The sequence below is a fragment of the Trachemys scripta genome, chromosome 11 (assembly GCF_013100865.1).
Source record: "Trachemys scripta elegans isolate TJP31775 chromosome 11, CAS_Tse_1.0, whole genome shotgun sequence".
Classification (NCBI taxonomy): domain Eukaryota; kingdom Metazoa; phylum Chordata; order Testudines; family Emydidae; genus Trachemys; species Trachemys scripta.
The window spans coordinates 35,388,795-35,401,258 of record NC_048308.1 but is presented as its reverse complement, the minus strand read 5'-3'; the positions used below and the strand labels follow the sequence as shown (position 1 = coordinate 35,401,258).

The window sequence follows — 12,464 nt, the reverse complement described above, 5'->3', positions numbered from 1 at the left end:
TGCTTTCTGCATTTTTATACAATTAACAGAAAGGAAGCATGTAGAGGAAAACATTGCTTTAGTAAAACACTTGATTTCTTCATTCTCCATTTTGCTGCAGTAATCTGTCCAATGTATTCAGAAATCTCCACTACTTGAGTACCCCTGTTGTGCTCTGTTGACCAGTGCATATGGACTCTGCAGCACTGCTGAGACCGGAGCCTCTCTCTCATGGTGATGTCCTAGCAATGGTACTCACGCTCATAAAACAGGATTGAACAGAGGCTGACAGTGATTAATTTTGAACTAGCTAGTGCAGAATCCTGTAATGTTCAAAGTTGTGTAGAGTAGGTTTAACAAACCAATGAACTTGAAAACAGTCAAATGAATCTGCCAAGATTAACATCTAAATAGATTGATTAACAGACAAGTTAAGTACTTTCATTGAAAAGGGATTTACTGTTTTTCTTTGTCCTCTCTCCTTTTTAAAAAGGCAGAAATAGTTCTAATACCACTCTCGTTGGTAGCATATTGACTCATTGAGTTTCTAACGCTTGTCACGAGGCTGAAAATATTGGTGACAGTATTTTGGTTTCTGTGTTGATTCATTTAAATTAGTAGTTTTAGGTTACAAAATGTCATTTAGCTTTCCTGGTGTGCACAGACCCGGTACATGCTTTTTGAATATTTCTTTTTCTCTTCAGTTTCAAGAGCGAAACTTGCCAGAGTATTTGAATTGGCCAGGTTGGCCAGACGGTTTCCTACTCCCTCTTAATGCTTATAATCTTCCAGGGTAGATATGCCATTGCACTCAATATGTACTCTAACACAGCAGAAACGGTTACCATAGAGAGAGAGCTCTAACCGTGGGCTAACAAAAGGTCAGATGAATGGGAAAATGTATTACCCCCACAAACATTCCCCTCTCCACTTTCCTGGAAATTAAAGATTGTACACTCTAAAGTACATAATAGATTCTAGACTTATGTGCTGCTCTGTTAATATCTGTAACATTCTTTGTAGCCTGACAGAAATTTAGCCATTTAAGTGGTATATTACAAATGTATGTGTGCTAGTGGAATTGCTCGAATACTCTCATCTGAAAGAGAACTGTATTTAATGCTATTTTCTATGTATGTTACTTTTCACAATTTGTTTTACAGTTGCTGCTAATTTACAGAAGATGGTAGATGATCCTCAGGCCTTGAAAACATTGACTTTTAAATTGGTAAGTAAAAGGTTCTTGGTGACAAAACAGTACACACAGAAAATAATTACTAATATTTGAAGCAAACTTTTTTTAGCTTCTGATTTATTATTGGCTCTTCTTCTGTACAGAATATTTATATTTTTGAACAGTGTACAAACTAACAGGAAAATAGAAAGCAGCCCTCTCTTCTTCAGCTGAAAACGCATTGCAACAAACCACTGTTTGGAATGCTATGATCTGGTAATGCCTGGACAATGTGTTCCATTGGAACACACAACTGTCCTGTGTGTTCTGCAATTGCTGGTGGCAATAACTCAGGGGTGGGCAAACTAGGGCCCATGGGCCACATCCAGTCCGTCAGACCTTTTAATCCAGCCCTCAAGCTCCCATCGGGGAGCGGGGTCGGGGGCTTGCCCCACTCCGGTGCTCCTGCCGGGGAGTAAGGTCGGGTGATTGCTCTGCTCCGCATATGCAGTGGCTCCGCATGTCTCCTGTAAGCAGCTGCATGTCCCCACTCTGGCTCCTACATGTAGGGGCAGCCACGGGGCTCCGCACGCTGTCCCCGCCCCAAGCGCTGGCTCTGCAGCTCCCGTTGGCCAGGAACCGTGGCCAATGGGAGCTGCAGGGGTGGCGCTTATGGACGGGGCAGTCCGTAGAGGTGCCTGGCCGCCGCTTCACCTCTGTGTAGGAGCCGGAGGGGGGATATGCTGCTGCTTCTGGGAGCTGCTTGAGGTAAGTGCTGCCTGGAACCTGCACCCATGACCTCCTCCCGTGCCCCATCCCCCTGTCCCAGGCCTGATCCCCCTCCTGCCCTCTGAACCCCTCAGTCCTAGCCCAGAGCACCCTTCTGCACCCCCAAACCTTCATCCCTAGCCCCACTCCAGAGCCCGCTCACCCAGCTGGAACCCTCACCCCCTCCTACACCCCAACCCCAATTTTGTGAGCATTCATGGCCCACCACAAAATTTCCATACCCAGATGTGGCCCTCAGGCCAAAAAATTTGCCCAACCCTGCACTAGCTGTTGGAAAGAATTGGACAAAGTTTTTACCTTGATCCAGTTGAACCAGTACGATGCTTGAGGGATCTGATCTACACTGGGAAAAAGCCATTGAATTCAGTCCTCTAAATCCATTCCTCAGTGCAATACTTTGTGGTTGGAAACTACGTAGAAGTCCCTGCAGGAGGTCCCAGAATGCGTTCATATAACCGTGGCTGTAAGGCAGGTTGTGTATGGATGTCTCAATCTGGTCATTAGTTAAAAAGTGAGTTGCTGTGTGGATAGGCCATGCTACTGGGAGGGAAAACAAGAGAAACAATTATACAATCTCTGTCCCTGCAATGGTTTCTTCACTGAGTAAAGGGCCCCCTACTTCAGTATTACACTTTTGGTACTCTTTAAGTAAAACAAGTTGGGAATCTTGATGCAAACAACCATTTTACTGACCTCTGGCAATGTATCTGAACCATGTACATGAATTAAAGTGAATTCAAAGCTATACTCTCCTAATAAAGCTTTCCTGTGGAGCCAAGTACTCTTAGCTGTAGGGGGGAGAGAGCACATCATACAAGGTGAATATATAAAGGTCTAATGTGACTGGGAGCTATTGTAGAGCCGCTCAAGTGAAAGCCTAATGAACAAGAAGTAACACTAACTCCAACCATCAAATCACAATAATGGGCTCTAATGGACAGGCACATTTTAATGGCATACTCACACCAGGAAATAATGACTGTAGTCTCTGGTGTGCCTGTGAAATAGCGTGATGGGAATGGCATTCAGGTCACTCAAAATAAACATGAAATCAAGATGTAGCAAATAGTTGTCATAGCATAATCTAGATTTTATCTCACTTACTGCTATTTTACTACTTTTAATAAATTTTGATAAAAGTTGACCAAAATGATCATCTTAGATATACAAATCTATAGATGCCTGAAGTCTATGTCAAAACAATACAAGATGTATTAATATAAATTTAAACTTACATTGCAAAGACTTCAAAATTGCCTGCATTGATGTGCTATATTTGCATTTTTCCAAAATTAAGTAGAAAATTTGTATGACTGATTAGTTATGTAACTATTACTGCTACCAATTAACTTTCTAGCTTTTAGCACTCTTAGCTGAGAATGACTGTGCTGTATATGAAAGGATAGACCATCCAGAGAGGTACTTTCTTTATAAAATAGGCTACTTCATGATGGGTTATAGTCTAGATTCGATTTTTAGAGAGAAGACATAATAGATCACCTAGAACATCCACTTGTCAGTGTGGGATTGTTCCCTCTTTGTCATTTTAAAATGACATCATCAATGGGGCTTCCACCCCTTCCCTTATCAGACTGTTTCATAGAACCAACCATTCAAGAAAAAGTGTTAATGTAGGTTTAAAACTTCCCTTTGCTTGATTTCATACCATTAATCCCATACCGTAAACTCTCTCTCTATTTCTATGGCTTGGTCCACACTGGGGCGGGGGATCGATCTAGGAAATGCAACTTCAGCTACGAGAATAGCGTAGCTGAAGTCGACGTTTCCTAGATAGAACTAAGTTTACTTACTGCGGGTCCACGTGGCACAGGCAAGCTCCCCCGTCGACAGCGCTTCCTCCTCTCGGTGAGCAGGAGTTCCGCAGTCGACGGGGGAGCGCTTCTGGGATAGATTTATCGCGTCCAGATGAGACACGATAAATCGATCCCAGAAGATCGATCTCTACCCGCCAAATGAGGCGGGTAGTGTGGACCTAGCCTATGTCATTTAGCCTCTAAATATAGTCTTTTCTTGTCTTTCCTCTTTGTTATTGTTTAGCCAGGCTAGCTACATAGCATTCAGTTAGTTTAATAGCTCATCAAAAACCATTCCACTTGACATGCTTTCTTGTATTTCTCTGACATCTCTTCAGTTTCTCTACTATGTTTCTGGTACTGAGGCATACACAGTGGCATGTGATATTCCAATGCCTGTAGGGAAGGAGTATCGCTCTCCTGGTCTGTGAAGAGAGGCCTTTTTATGTATGGTCCAAAATGGTGTTGGTTCCCTTTGGGAAGGGGAGGTGCCAGATCATAATTTTCTATGCCCATTCAACCTAAAAAAAATTTCAGCATTACCCCTTTCTGAAGTACAGTTCTATCTTCTGTTGACATCACTGGGCATCCTGTGTGTCATCTTCTGAGGGAATATCTTCTATTTGGATAGTTCTCCCACAGATATTCTTTGTTAGATTCACTCTTGGGAAAAAGCTACCTAATTCCTATGGATATTTCTAACCTCCCCAAGTTTCTCTTCCATTTCCCTATCCTTTGACTTTTTAATACCTCTCAGTTTCGTAGTATCCTTCAGTGTATTTCATACGTGATCTGATTCCTCCTGCTCCTAGGTCGTGGAATAGATGCCAAATAAAATAGTGCCTAACACTGAACTTTATCAACCACACACTCTCCTCTATTTTTCATTAATTTTTAGGCAAGATTCACTCCATTTGACAGTGTTTCTATACAACTCAGTTCAAATTCATTTTGCTAGTAAATATTTCCCGGGAGGCTGAAGTCTAACACACATCGTCTGTCCACTGACTTTGTAAATGTGATTGAAAAGCGTGCAAGTTAATCTTGCCTCATTACTATGTGTCTGTTACTTTCTGTCTGTTTACAGATTGTTTCCATTCATGTTTGGACTTCTGCTTAAATAGCAACTATTGTCTCCTTTAGAAAACTTTAACTATACAATATCTAAGAATTTTAGATCCACGCAACTTCCATGTCTTCAATAAATTTTGCGTACCCATTTGATGATTAAAAATGTTACTTTTAGGAAGCAAACAGGGATGAAATCCTAATTGTGATTGTTTAACCCTCTGTTAATGTCATACTGTAGAATTTGTGCCATTTGTGACACCGTAATCATGAGGGTGAGAGTGAGGTTGGTAGATGATATGAAAGATGTAGTGTGAAATTCAATTTGTGGCAATAGGCTGTTGTAGTTAACTCAGAATTATGACTTCACTTGCGGGATCAAGAACTGAGAAGGAAACTGTTGTTATTCAGATACAAATATTTGTGGTAATAGCCAAGGAAACAGAAATGCTGTTCAATATAATTAGGGTTTTTTCTAAGTTTGCCTTAGAGTAAAATACTTGAATGAGACAACTTGTTTGGTTGGTTCATGAACTGTAAATTGTAACTAATTGGAGCCTTTCCTAACTGTTGCAATGTAGATATTGGCATTTATACTTCATTAAATTTCTATTTTTATGCCCCGTGTTGAAAATTGAGCCGATTTCAATATTACATAAGAACGGCCATACAGGGTCAGACCAAAGGTCCATCTAGTCCAGTATCCTGTCCTCTGACAGTGGCCAATGCCAGATGCCCCAGAGGGAATGAACAGAACAGGTAATCATCAAGTGATCTATCCCCTGTCGCCCATTCCCAGCTTCTGGCAAATAGAGGCTAGGGACATCATCCCTGCCCATCCTGGCTAATAGCCATTGATGGACCTATTCTCCATGAACTTATCTAGTTTTTTTTTTTTTTAACGCTGTTATAGTCTTAGCCTTCACATCATCCTCTGGCAAGGAGTTTCACAGGGTTGACTGTGTGTTATGTGAAAAAATAGTTCCTTTTGTTTGTTTTAAACCTGCTGCCTATTAATTTCATTTGGTGACAACCCCTCCGCTCCCCTCCCCCCAGTTCTTGTGTTATGAGAAGGAGTAAATTACACTTCCTTATTTACTTTCTCCACACCAGTCATGATTGTATAGACCTCTATCTTATCGTCCCTTAGTTGTCTCTTTTCCAAGCTGAAAAGTCCCAATCCTATTAATCTCTCCTCATACGGAAGCCGTTCCATACCCCTAATCATTTTTGTTGCCCTTTTCTGAACCTCTTCCAATTCTGCTATATCTTTTTTTGAGATGAGGTGATCACATCTGCACACAGTATTCAAGATGTGGGCGTACCATGGATTTATATAGAGACAATATATTATTTTCTATCTTCTTATCTATCCCTAATGTAATGATTCCCAACATTCTGTTAGGGTTTTTTGACTGCTGCTGCACATTGAGTGGATGTTTTCAGAGTACGACCCAGAACTGACTCCAAGATCTTTCTTGGGGTCTAAATTAGCTGTTACCACTCATCATTTTATATGTATAGTTGGGGTTATGTATTCCAAAGTGCATTACTTTGCATTTATCAACAATACTAGCTAGAATTACTCTTATTTTAATCTGTAACTGCCTAATCTTTTAAAGTGACACTGTAAAAAAAATATATATATATATATTTATATATATAAAAAGTTGCCTGTCTTATTGACAATACCTTTAGATTGCTTTTAAAACAGAATACCTCTTCTCCTGGACAAGTCCTTTCAATTAAGAGAAATATAACTAGTGGATAAGGGTGAGAGTGAGATTGGTAGATGATATGACAACTGCATTTAGCCACTAAAGGTCCAGTGCCCATTGTCAGTGGAAGTCTTTCTACTGAAATCAGTGGAGCTACATGAAGCTTTTAACATAGGGCATCAGTGATAACTAAGGCCTATTCAATACTCTGCACTGAGGGAGAAGACAAGGCCTCATCCTGCATTTCTGTAATAGAAATAAAATTGTTTTCTGACTCCCAAACAAAAATAGAAGAAGAGAAACTGATGAAATACTTTTACTGTATCTGGCCTTTAAGAGTGAGCAACTCAGTATGGCTCTTGCAAACACCCAATTGGTTTTCCTTGTCAGTGATGAAAAACTATTGGTGAAAAATGTCAGTGAGAATGCATGCACTTTATGTACACGTTCTGTGGCTCTTTTCTCACTGTTCCAGATATACACACTAACTTGTAATAAAGACATAAAAGGATTAAAAGAATTTTTCATGGGGGAGACTAAGTGTTGTAACAGTTTAATGGGAGCTGTGCCAAGTAGAGTCAAAAGGTGTCTTTCAGTGTAATTTACCACTAACCACCATTCATCAAACTACTGGTACTTTATTTCTTATAATCAGATGTATGCACCAAAGAGGTGTATCTAGTTTCTAGCAACTTGATGAGGACTTCTGTGAAAATGTAGTCACCACTCAGCTACAGGCACCAATTTTGTATTTAAAAAGAACAGTTACAAGACTAAACAAATTGCACTTGTTAAAAGTAGTTTTGAAGCAGTAGTTCCTTGCTAGAAAATCTGACTTATACTTTCACTATTATTTGTGAAAATAATTTACCCTTTAAATGGGTATATTACATTGTGCCAGTTGCATGCTGCAAAGCACATTAATAAAGAAGCACTTGTGATTGCTAGTACTAGATTGTAGAGTATGTCAAAGGGAGAAACCTTAGTACTTTCCCAAATAATAGCACAGACTCCCCCAAAAGTCCCTATTCTTATTTTTAAAATTCCTGGCCAAATATTCTAAAACAGATTTGAAATCAGTAATTGTAATCTTGTGGCATATTTTTTTTGTGTATGCAGCAGAATGTATTCTACAAATCAGATTGCAACTATGCATATAGCTATTCTGTTTCTCACACATTTAGAAGGCAGACTTGGAGGGCCCCTCTGGAAAAAACCATTTGCTTTTGTGTTTTTTAAAAGTGCCAGTTTTGGATGATTGCCAACTGTTTTCCTGGAAGCATGGCCCCAAACATTTTTCACAATTTTTTTGTAATTAGCCATATTGATTTAAACATTTTGTGCCTTGCTATAAGTGTGCAGTTTATGAACAGTGATAGAGGATAGTCCTAACTGTGTAGACACTTCATTCTTAAACTGAATAAAGCATTTTGTTACTAGTGTGGCAGTACAGGGAACTGTAGAATTATAGAATGGCTGTCAAATGTTCTAATGAATGTCTGTTTTCTTCTTCCAGGCTTCTGGTTGTGATGGCACTGAGATCCCTGATGAGGTGAAACTGATTGGGTTTGCTCAGTTAAGTGTCAGCTGATGTCTGTCCCTCAACCCCCAGCAGAATTGTGAGTTTGTGAGGAGGCCAGCTTAGATGCAAAGAAAATTAAAGCACCCACACTGAGTTCTGCTTCATTCTCTAGCAATTCACAAAGTCAGAAGACGCAAAGCCCTCAGCTACACCGCTGCTGCTAACATTCAAAATGCTACTAAACGTCTCTTATCAATTTGGATTTCCCCTATGTGAAAAGCATATGGAAATGCACTCAGGTGGCTGTATTTATTGGTTACAAAAGGAATTTTCTATCAAATTTATTTCAGCTTTCATAAAATTTCAGTGATACTATTTTAATTATGTACTTCTGATTGACAATACCACCTCTCTTCTGTTGTATTTAGAAATTAACATACTTATAAAAGTTAACCTGTATTAGCCAAACTTGAATTCTAGTTTTAAAACTGACTGTGAATTTTATTTTTCATATATTTATGCATTACACATCCTAGCTATAAGAAAATGATTGAGCTGATTATGTGCTACTTGCAGTTAATCTCCTGTTGAAACAAAAAAAGTTTCAGGTATATCTTTGAAGTATTTGTAACTTCTAGTTTTTGAAATGATTTAATTATGAGTTTAGGAAGCTTTTGTTGGTTTGTGTGTCTAAAAACCAATCCACAATCTGATTGTCAAGGGTGTGGGAGGTGCCTTGCAGACATTGATGTTTTGAGAATGTGCCTGAGGCTGCTTAAATCTAGAATAGACTCAGTTCTAGAAGCACCGTATATATTTGTTCTTGGTTAGAAGGGGATATACTGTAGCAAAGACTTCAGACAAGTTTGGCCTAAACTATGCTTTGTTGGGGAGTCTACAAGCAAGAATTATTATAAAATATTGCCATTAAGCTAGACTGCTTACTGTGCCCATGTCTGATTTGGCTTATCCTTAAGCGATAGAAATTACTTTGTAAAGGTGATAAAACTTGAACAGAATCTGAGCTTTACTTGAAATTCTGCAAAATACCAAGGTGGAGTGAAAATAATAGAAAGGGGTTTGTGCAATGACTAAAAGGTAACATTTTGTTTAAAAAAAAAAAAAAAAATAAAACCCCACTTCTGACCCAAGTAGTCTTATGCTTAACCTGTGACATAGCTATTATGGAGCTAATAAACTTCAGAAAGATTCTGAAATTTGGAGTACATGTTCAAGGAGGTATATTCCTTGGATGTTACCATTTAAACTACTTCCTAGCTAAAACTAGATCAATGGCAGCTCTTTAATGTACTGAAAATGGCAAATATATATTAAGAAAAAGTTATTTATAACTCCTTGTCATAATTGTTGGGGTGTTCTAGAGCCAATTGCATAAAACTCAGTGTAATTTCATTCCATTTTATTGTTTACACAATTCAAAGATGACTGCAAAGGTAAAAGGAAAATAAAAGTGTTGCACAAATAGGCTGTGTAATGAGTTTCTTTGATCTGTGTATTTTGTGCATTACTGTTGTAATATGGCAAATAACACACACTCTTATAAGATCATCTGCAACACTTGTGTTCTTTACTTGGCTTATTGAAAATGCCACCTGGAAAGGAAACCCTGGTTCATAAAGGTCAGAAGAAGAAATGGAACCCCCCTCCGCTCCCCCCACCCCCAATTATATTTTCCTGTCCATTTGCCTGCAGTGGAGGAGTGTTCCCTACTGCTCACTGTTCAGTGCTTTGTCAAATCTAGTGTTAAAAGTCCCAAGTGTTGAGGCAATAGTTGTGAAGGAGGCAATGGTGAGAGCAGAACTGGAACTGTGGAACTACTTTCTCAAAACTGTTTTGAATAAGAATAAGGAAACTGCTCGCCTGCCCAAATTAGGGGAGAAGGTGCAATTTGACAGGCGATGTAATTAAGAAGTATCAGTTAGCAAGAAAAAGCCTCTATTGAAATAAGAGTAAACTAAAAGGGGAAATTATAAACCCATCTGGCTTCTGATAAAGCACTTCACATGCTTGTAATGCTGTGAACAGATCATTAGTCACTAAGCAAGAGTGAAAGTATTTAAGTGCATGAGCTGTGATTGCATTTAATGATTCTTGGCACATACAGCATCTTGGATTTTTAAAGCACTGTACAATTATTAACTAATTCTCCTGTGAAAATAGGTGGATAACTTTCATTTTACAGAAAAGTGGTGTTCAGGGAGGCTTGCTGCTTGCCCTAGGCTACCCGAGAAATCAGGATTAGAATTTAGAAATTCCATGCTGCACTAAAGAAGCCAGGAAAAAGGCTGGGAAGCCAAATGTGCTCAGATAGCACAGTAATTGGGGGTATATAAGTACCTAGATAGAGACAACACAACCTATTGATGAAGTAGTCGACAGTACCCTAGAAGGGTGTGCCTATTCTAGTGCTGCTCATTAGTGATATGCTGTAGAAGCATGAAAAACACTTTAAAGGTTTTCCTGGATACAAAGAAAGAGCTGGTCTTCATGCCAGGAAATAGTTTCTTTGCTTTATTACAGTTGCATTAAAGTGCTTTTTGCAAGTACCAAAGCACTGTATGTAAAATAGAACCCACAACAACAAAAGGAATTTAGAAGGAAAGTAACTTGGGGAAAAATAACAGCTTCAGCTTTAAATTTAGTAAATATTACTCTCATGAGGCAGATTATGCCACCAAACTATCAGTATAGACAAAGATTTGATACTCAAAGTTGGCAAACAAACAAAAAAAACCCATAGCTTAACATGTGCAGCTTCTGTGTAGGAATATAAACAGAAAGCACAATGGCATTCCAGAGTGAAGGACCTTTTAAATGCTGCATTCAGATACTTCAACTGAATATGGAGAGGAAAAGAAAACCAGTGACTGTTACATGAGCAATTTTGCATGAGAAATAACCAAAACATGGATGCACACACTGGGATGGTGTGTGGCCCCAGAGTAGTCATGGGTGCTATTTATTTTGCAGGAGTTGATCAGACAATGGTGATGTCTAGTAAGGGATGGAGAACACCTGGTTACATTGAAAAGGAGAAATGTCTAGTTAATTAGACAAACTTGGAACAGGTGAGGTACTGTATAGTCATCTGTGAGCCCAGGGAATGGGGCTTATTGAAGAAATCTCTAGTATTTTTACAGCAATGATTATATGTCATTGCTTACAGTTTTGCACTTGTAGAAGTTATTAATTAATTTCAATATCTGTGGAACCAGCCTTTTCAGTACACTTTTCTTTCCAGTGTGTTGAAAGCAGCTCTTCATTTTGGGTAGAGTTTGAAGCCAGTAGATGGGAAAACCAATTGTGTCTGCCCACTGCTGTAAAAGAATAAGCATATAAAACCAGCTCAGCGCCAAACTGACCTGCTACAATGTCTACAGTTGTTAGCTGATGTTCAGTTAAGAAAAAACAAGCCGGGTGTACGGGCAAGGTGGAATGTTCATCCTCTTAACTCTCGGGACATGAAATCTTCAATATGTTTAACCTTAGGCCAAGTAAGCTTGGCTTCCATCTCTCTCTTCTTTGTGCCCCTTCCCAGCAGTTCCTCCCCCGTTTCTTACTATTCCCTCTCCTTGATGTCAAATGAGACATCCACTTCCCTGACCCTCAGCTTATAAGAAGTTCTGCCCAGCTTCCTGGCATATGACTCCAATATATACTACGGTTCTGGGTCCCAAGGCAACTGCTTTCTGCCCCACGCCTGCACTGTGCAGCTGCTTCTACCAGAAGCTCCCTGCTGCTTCCTGTAAGGACATCCAGAAGTCAGGGAAGCAGGGGTATTTAACAGGGGCAGGAAGAGGACGTGCTAGAAGCTAGGGAGGGAAGTCCTGACCAATAGCTACGATCACTTCCTCCTCCTGCCAACATATCCACTGGAACCGTGCCTGCCTTTAGGAAACTGGCTAGTCCTGATGGTATTTGACATCCTAGAGCCAGAGTCTCAAGGGTTATTTATTCCCTGAACAGATCCTGCTTTTATTCCCCTAGGATTGGAGATGAAAAGGCTCATCTGCAAAATGCTTCTAAATAAAATTATCTTCCTAAGAAATGGATCATTCTGCATAACTTGTAAATAGCCCTTTCTTCCTCTGCCCCCAGACCCACTTTTCTTGCCTAATCAGAGGCTTGTTTTCCTTTCCACCAGCTAGACTTGCATACTGATGTTGGATGTGAGATGGCCTGTGCCTGAAATCAGTCATGATGATGATGAGTCTGACACAGACCTTAAAAAAAAAAAAAAAAAAATCTGCTAATTAAGTGGGGTGAAATTACAGATTCTGTTTAGGAGGGAGGAGTTTTCTCTTTAGGGTTCTTCAAAGCAGCAGAAAATGTGAGACTTTGTTAGTAATTAATTATATTCATCATAATGAGCAGTTCAG

At 39.5% G+C, this 12,464-nt stretch overlaps 1 protein-coding gene across 3 annotated transcripts in view; it reads left to right on the top strand.

Moving 5' to 3' along the window:
• Window positions 1–9,626, top strand: part of STK39 (serine/threonine kinase 39) — a 164,318-nt gene extending 154,692 nt beyond the window's left edge. For 2 of the 3 annotated variants that reach the window (XM_034785162.1, XM_034785163.1), the window contains 2 exons: window positions 1,143–1,207; window positions 8,059–9,625. In XM_034785162.1, coding sequence (XP_034641053.1) covers window positions 1,143–1,207; window positions 8,059–8,133 — 140 coding nt within the window. In that variant the 3' untranslated portion in view covers window positions 8,134–9,625. Of the gene's footprint in view, window positions 1–1,142; window positions 1,208–8,058 lie in introns of all 3 variants that reach the window. The other variant, XM_034785160.1, reaches the window with a different exon arrangement.
• The last annotated feature ends 2,838 nt before the right edge of the window (window positions 9,627–12,464 follow it).